Genomic DNA, 7,887 nt, shown 5'->3' with positions numbered 1-7,887 from the left:
CAGCTCACAGCAACCTCAAACTCTTGCGCTTAAGCTATTCTCTTGCCTCAGCCTCCTAAGTAGGTGGGTCTACAGGCACCTGCCACAACGCTTGGCTATTTTTTTGTTGCAGTTGTCATTGTTGCTTTAGTGGGGCAGATTTGAACCCGCCAGCCTCAGTGTATGTGGCTGGCGCCCTACCCACTGACTATGGGCGCAACCCTAGTCTTTGTTTTTGTATCTAAGAATACAGAGGATAAGAATTAGTATGTTAATAATAGAGTAAAACTCTAAAGAATGTGAGTTGTTTAGGTTTTTTACTTAAAGTTTTAAAAATCCATGGAGTACTTTATTCCTCATGTACCACTCTCTTACCCAGAGGCCCCAGGTTTGGATTTCAAGGCTTTACACTCTAGAGAGGCTGTGTAACCTCAGTAGGGGGGCTGTGATGACAGTGGTTTTGGCGTCAGACTTGGGTTTGAATCCTGCCTTCACCTCTTACTATGTGTCTTAATTTCTTAAGGCTTGCCTCAGTTTCCTCAGCTGTAAAATGGTTATAATAATACTTATCTTACAGATGTGAGGATTAAATGAAACCATGAATATATACATACTTTAGTTCAGTCCTTGGCACATTGTAAGCCTAAATTGGAGCTACTACCATTGTTAGTGTTAATCCACAGAGATATGTTGAACAAGACTTTTAGTGGATAGCCTTTGCTTCCCTGACCATTCTTTCTCCTTCCCTTCATCTATCTACAGTGCAAATTGGGCATAGTGAAATTCATAGAAGCTGAACAGGTGCCTGAACTCGAGGCCGTTCTCCACTTGGTGATTGCTTCTAGTGACACACGCCACAGCGTGGCAACAGCTGCAGACCTGGAATTGAAGAGCAAGCAAAGGTAACTACTTTCCTGTTAAACTTTCAAAATTGAAAGGGCTAAATTTTTAAAAGCTTACTTACCACATACTTGTTCTTTTAGGGTTTTCTGTAATGAGACTTTGAACATATGAGATTATTACATATACCCAGTTTGTGATAAAATTTGCTAAAGAGCAGGATTCTGTAGAAGACAAAGAATCACATCTTTTTGGAGATGCAGTGTAATATTGGAATCGATTCTGAATGTCATCAAAAAAATCAGACTTTTGGTCAGGGAAATGAACTTAAAGGATTGACATTAGGAAAAATGTGAGATTGTAGGCTCGGTGCCTGTAGCTCAGCCGCTAGGCCACCAGCCGCATACACTGGAGCTGGCAGGTTCGAACCCAACCTGGGCCTGCCAAACAACAATGACAACTACAACAAAAAAGCCAGGCATTGTGGTGGGCGCCTGTAGTCCCAGCTACTTGGGAGGCTAAGGCAAGAGGATCGCTTGAGCCCAAGAATTAGAGGTTGCTGTGAGCTGTGATGCCGCAGCATGAGACTCTGTCTCCAAAAAAAAAAAAAAGTCAGATTGTAGAACTTAGTTATTTTTGATTTTTCTCCATCTTAAACACTTAAGATTGTTTTAAATAAAGAATATATGTATAAAAATAAATGATATATATGTATTATGGTTAATAAAGTGAAAATTGGGTTCATGAAGTGGAGTTGCTGTATAAATTCTAATTCACACAGGTCATAAATAGATTCATAGAAAATATTATGTATAAGAAATGAAATCAATGAAAAATAGAACAATGAGCTATCAGTTTATACTCATTAATAAATGAAATTGTATTGAAATTGTCAAATCTGTCTAAGTTTCTGTTGAAGCTGCTATTCTTATATGATATTGATAAGCATTATAAATTGAAATAATTTTTGGAAAGCAGTAATAAGAGGTGAATCATAAAAATACTTATACCCTTTTATTTAGGAAATCATTTAAAAGAAGAACAATTATTTAGAAAAATGGTATATTTGTTTATTATATCATTTTCTATAATTGTTAAAAAAGTAGAAACAAATTCAGTTTTCCACTGTGGAGGTGTAGTTAAGTGCATTACTGTATCCTTATGGAATACTATAGACCTTTTTAGAGTCTTACTCTGTCACCCTGGGCAGAGTAGTGTGGCATCATAACTCACAGCAACCTCAAACTCTTGGGCTTGAGCAAATCTCTTGCTTCAGCCTCCCAAGTAGCCGAGACTACAGGTGTGCACCTCTAGGCCCAGCTAGTTTTTCTACTTTTAGTAGAGACAGGGTCTTGCTCTCACCTAGGCTGGTCTCAAACTCCTAAGTTCAAGCAAGCCACCTACCTTGGCCTTCCACCTGGGATTACAGGCATGAGCAACTGTATCTGGCCTGGAATATTATATATCTGTCAAAATAATTATAACATAGCAAATTGCCCCTAAGTAATGGCAAATGAATAAAGCAGAATACAAAAGAGCATGTATACTTACTGTGAATTTAAAAAATGACATGTGCAAAGATTGAAGAGTAATTTGAAAAAATGAAGATATTTGATTAAAGTTAAATCATCAGATAGTTCATGTTCGATTTTTTTTTTTTTTGAGACAGTGTCACTATGTTGCCCTTGGTAGAGTGCTATGGCATCACAGCTCACAGCAATCTCTAACTCTTGGGCTTAAGCGATTCTCTTTCCTTAGCCTCCCAAGTAGCTGGAACTACTGGTACCCGCCACAACTCCCGGCTATTTTTTGTTGCAGTTGTCATTGTTGTTTAGCAGCCCCTGGGCTGGGTTCAAAGCCGCTAGCCCCAGTGTATGTGGCCGGTGCCTTAATCACTGAGCTACGTGTGCTAAGCCAGTTCTTTTTTGAATTTTAATAATTATATAGTAATATGGTAGAGGACAATAGATATAAGAAGGTCTTTATAAAAGCTGCATATATCACGATTTTCCCTCTCCAAGAAGACCAGCCAGTATATGTAGATGTAACAGAATAAGGAACTTCACTGTGTCTTAGTTTGCTTTTGGAGATGTATGTGTGTGGAGGTGGCTGGGGATGGCTTACTGCTAGAGTGTGTGAGGTGGCATAGAGGAGGAGGGAGGTCGTTACAAAGTTAACTCTGGGCATGGTTCTTGCCGATTGTGTGAATTTGGGAGGTTGGCTTAACCTTGCTGGCCTTAGACTCTATAATAAATAAAAAGGTTGGACTAAATTGTACTTGACATTCCTCCCAAATCTAAATTTCTTCATGTTGTTTTAACTGAATCTTTCTGCAATACCTTTTAAGGAATTCGGTTTTAAAGTATCAGAAAAATCTTGCTTTAAAACTTCTTCTGTTTCACCCAGCCTCATTCTTTATACCACATAGTGGATTTGGTTGGAAATACAAATGTGATGCTTAATTGTTTTAATTAGTTTTAGTTGTGTCTATTAAAACAAATGTGTGGATTTTCCCCATATAAGTAATAGAACATTGTTAAGTCTTAAAAGGTGAGTTGAGAATATGTAGATATTATGTCATTTTGTTACAGCACACACATACACACGCACACAGGAATCTCTTTAAGGGATGTACCTATTTTTTATCCACCTGCTTGCCACACCCATCCACCTGTTCTGCATGCATAGGAAAGAAGTCTAGAACTTCTGGATACACCAGAATTAGTCATTGTATTAAAAAGGAATAGGCATATGGTGCAGATTATAAGGAATTTTATATTTTAGATTATTCACTTACAAATTTTCACAACAAACATGTAATCAGAAAGCTAAAACTAGAAAGGCAGAACGAGGAAACGAAGAAGGAAAACCAAAAATTGTCCTCATTACCTACTCCTAAGCTTTGTTTTTCAGAAATCTCCAAACCTGAAGTTCGATAGGAGGGAAGCAATAGTGGAGTGTGAGGATTTGTCTGTATCATTCAGCTGAGGAAAGACTTGGGTGAATAATATCTAAAACAGAATTGTAGTGTATCTTCAAGAATAGTGGTTTTGTGAATATTCAAAGAAGAGGCGGATGGATAAACTATGGCAGAAGACACGGATCAGAAAAGCAGTCAAAGCAGCATGATACATTGTATTTTCACAAATACAGCCTAGCTGGAAAGCAGGACCAATGCCAGAAGGCAGAGTGCAAGGAAAGATCGAGGCAGAGTGCAAGGAAAGATCACGCTGTTGCTGGGTTTATACAGTGATTGGGTGGAGTTTGATGCATAGGCTAAGTGCCACATGCCAGTTACCTTATAGCCTAATTCACTTCATTGTAGGTCTCAAATAGGAGTCTTAGTGATTAATGGCCACATGACTGCTGTGCAGCATTAGGTGCCGAAACTGCAAGTGTGTGCTGGTAGATAAGGGATGCTGGGAATCGCAGTGACCCAGACAGTAGAGAAATACAATGGTTTGCAGGATTCCTAAGATGTGGCTTTAATTTCGTGGGCAAATTTTTTTTGCCACTTTCCAATTTCCAAGTGGTTAAACAGAATCATCATACCCTGCCCCAGAGTTCTTTGAACACATGTAAGTAACTCAGCCTTGTTGGAGTTGCTCTGTGCCATCAGCCCTGAGAGCCCATCTGTATAAGAGCACAGTTCATTTTTCTTGTGTGGTACCAAATTGGGCCATTGGACATAATAATCTCTTGAATCAGGGTGACATAAGTGATTTGTATTTATTTGTTTGTTGTAAGAATGAATATTGATGGAAGTTGGTCGCTTTCCTTTTTTTTTTTCTCTTCTAAAATGTCGATCACCTATTTCATTTCTGTGTTTGTAACGTTTTCCTTTGTTAATAAATATTGGGGCTTTGATTTTATGGAATCCAATGAAATGGGAAGAAAAAATATTTTAACAGTTTATGTTGATATCTTCCACAGCTTAATTGACTGGAATAATCCTGCCATCATTAATAAGATGTATAAGGTATACCTTGGTGATATACCACTGAAGACAAAAGAGGTAGGTTGTTTTGATTTATTCTTTTTTTTTTTTCTTTTTTTTTTTGAGACATTTTCAAGCTGTCCCCCTGGGTAGAGTGCCATGGCTTCACTGCTCACAGCAATCTCCAACTCCTGGGCTCAAGCGAGTCTCCTGCCTCAGCCTCCCAAGTAGCTGAGACCACAGGCGCCCACCACAACGCCTGGCTATTTTTTGGTTGCAGCCATTATTGTTGTTTGGCAGGCCCGAGCTGGGGATTCGAACCCGCCACCTTAGGAGTATGTGACTGGCACCCTAGCCACTTGAGCCACAGGCACCGAGCCGTTTTGATTTATTCTTACGTTAGTATAAAAAACATTTTGGTGAGATGAACTGTATCTGTTGGTTCATTTATTCCTAGTTATTTTGAGTTTACCTGAATCTATGGTATATGAAATGCTAGTTTAAAGCCCTGTTAGTCCAGGTGAATTAAAATTTCCTTGGTAACTTATTTTACTGGATTTGGTATTTTCACTTCAAGTGCTTAAATAATCACGACATGTTATTGGGCATCAACAAATTTTTTCTGTAAATACTTTAGTCTTTTGCAGGCCTTATGGTCTCCGAGGCTTCAACTATTCAACTCTATTATAACACGAAAGCAGCCATAGACAATATAATATATACATACATATATATATTATATATATATTTTATTGAGTAATAATAATAATATTGCAAAAAAAGTAATATTCACCTTGTCAAATAAGAGTATGTCTATTATAGAATGCTTTGACTCTAAATAAAAATAAAAATGATATAAATGAAATAAATTATTATTTATGAATTATGGACATTGAAGAGATATGTAAAAAATGTAAAACAATGCTGCTCCCTTACACAATATTTTTGTTTTGAAAAATATATATTTTTCATGAAAATGTTATTTATGAATTTATATTCTTTAATATTTGAGTGAATTAATATCTTTAATATTTGAGTGAATAAACAAGTATCTTTAAATTTCTTAGTTTTATTTCTAATATAATATTGATTCAAACAGAAATCTTTCAGTAATTTTATTTTTTTTTTTTTTGAGACAGTCTCACTGTGTCGCCCTTGGTAGAGGGCCGTGGTGTCAAAGCTCACAGCAACCTCTAACTCTTGGGTTTAAGTGAGTCTTGCCTCAGCTTCCCAAACCCCTGGGACTATAGGTGCCCACCATAATGCCAGGCTATTTTTTTGTTGCAATTTGGCCAGCCTTGGTGTATGTGGCTGGCACCGTAACCTCTGTGCTATGGGCACCGAGCCTTTTTGTTTTTTTTTTTGAGACAGAGTCTCAAGGTGTCACCCTCAGTAGAGTGCCGTGGTTGTGGTGTCATAGCTCATAGCAACCTCTAACTAATGGGCTCAAGTGATCCTCTTGCCTTAGTTTTTCTATTTTTATTAGAGATGGGGTCTCACTTTTGCTCAGGCTGGTCTTGGAACTTGTGAGCTCAGTCCACCCACCTTGGCTCCCAGAGTGCTAGGATTACAGGTGTGAGCCACTGAACCCAGTTGTCGTCTTTTTTTTTTTTTTTTTTTTTTTGAGACAGAGCCTCAAGCTGTCTCCCTGGGTAGAGTGCCGTGGCATAGCTCACAGCAACCTCCAACTCCTGGGCTCAAGCGAGTCTCCTGCCTCCGCCTCCCAAGTTGCTGGGACCACAGACGCCTGCCACAACGCCTGGCTATTTATTTTTTGGTTGGAGCCATCGTTGTTTGGCGGGCCCGGGCTGGTTTCGAACCCGCTACCTTAGGTGTATGTGGCTGGCGCCTTAGCCACTTGAGCCACAGGTGCCAAGCCCCAGTCTTCTTTTTTTAAGAGTAATTTTTAAGAGTATAAAGGGATTGTGAAGTGGAGAGATACTATATTAGAGGAGTCCTCATGACTTTTTCAGCTTAGAAAAATTTTGAATTGCTGAGTTATAATCAAACGTACTTTAACAGGGAGCAGTCCTGAAGCCAGAGTTGAAAAGGGACCCTGTCAGCACAAGAGTCAAGTTAAAAATTGTCCCTCATCTCCTCCGTTCTAGACAAGCTGCTGAAACGTTCCCAGCTAACATTCAGGTAATTTGTTCTTTCCAGAGAAAAAGTGCCTATCTGTAACTTTTATGTTTATTTAATTAGAGAAAGGACTGTGTTAGAGGGTACTCAGGAAGTAGGTTGATGTACATATATAACAAGATCAATGAGATTCCTTTTTTTCTATATTAAGTTTGCTGTAGAATGATTTTTAAAAATATGTATTATATTATATATACAGGTCAACGTTCCTAATTCAAAAATCCTCAATCTAGGCTTGGTGCCTCTGGCTCTAGTGGCTAAGGCGCCAGCCACATAAACCTGAGCTGGCGGGTTCGAATCCAGCCCAGGCCCGCCAAACAACAATGACGGCTGCAACCAAAAAATAGCCAGGCATTGTGGCAGGTGTCTGTAGTCCCAGCTACTTAGGAGGCAGAGGCAGGAGAATCGCTTGAGCCCAGGAGTTGGAGGTTGCTGTGAGCTGTGATTTCACAGCACTCACCCAGGGCGACAGCTTGAGGCTCTGTCTCAAAAAAAAAAAAAAAAATCCTAAATCTAAAGTACTCCAGAAATGGGTGGATTGCCTGAGCTCAGGAGTTCAAGACTAGCTTGAGCAAGAGCCAGACTTTGTCTCTACTAAGAAGAAAAAAAAAAAAAAAAGAAAACTAGCCACTTGTCATGGTGTACACCTATAGTCTCAGCTACTTAGGTAGCTGAAGGAAGAAGATCGCTTGAGCCCAAGAGTTTGAGGTTACTGTGAGCTATGGCGCTAGGTCTAGGGCAGCAGACTGAGACTCTTCCCTTCCGCCATAAAAACAACAACAGCAAACTCCAAAATCTCCAGCCTTTTGAGTGCTGACTTGACACCCTAAGTAGAAAATTCCACACTTTACCTCATATGGCAGGTCACAGTTAAAATGCATTCAAAACCTTGTTTTGGGCTCGACGCCTATAGCTCAACCGGCTAAGGCGCCAGCCACGTACACCTAAGGTGGCGGGTTCGAATCCCCAGCCTGGACCCGCCAAACAACAAT

General features: G+C 39.3%; 1 protein-coding gene across 3 annotated transcripts in view; it reads left to right on the top strand.

The window, feature by feature from the left end:
• The window catches only part of KIAA0368 (KIAA0368 ortholog), a 137,862-nt gene that overhangs the window by 62,865 nt on the left and 67,110 nt on the right, over positions 1 to 7,887 (top strand). For all 3 annotated transcript variants that reach the window (XM_012802426.2, XM_023510479.1, XM_023510480.1), the window contains 3 exons: positions 742 to 881; positions 4,753 to 4,834; positions 6,779 to 6,898. In XM_012802426.2, the coding sequence (XP_012657880.2) occupies positions 742 to 881; positions 4,753 to 4,834; positions 6,779 to 6,898 (342 nt within the window). The remainder of the gene's footprint in view (positions 1 to 741; positions 882 to 4,752; positions 4,835 to 6,778; positions 6,899 to 7,887) is intronic.

The sequence above is a fragment of the Otolemur garnettii genome, unplaced genomic scaffold (genome assembly GCF_000181295.1).
Source record: "Otolemur garnettii isolate 467f Iridium unplaced genomic scaffold, OtoGar3 scaffold00014, whole genome shotgun sequence".
Classification (NCBI taxonomy): domain Eukaryota; kingdom Metazoa; phylum Chordata; class Mammalia; order Primates; family Galagidae; genus Otolemur; species Otolemur garnettii.
This window is presented reverse-complemented; position numbering and strand designations above follow the sequence as displayed.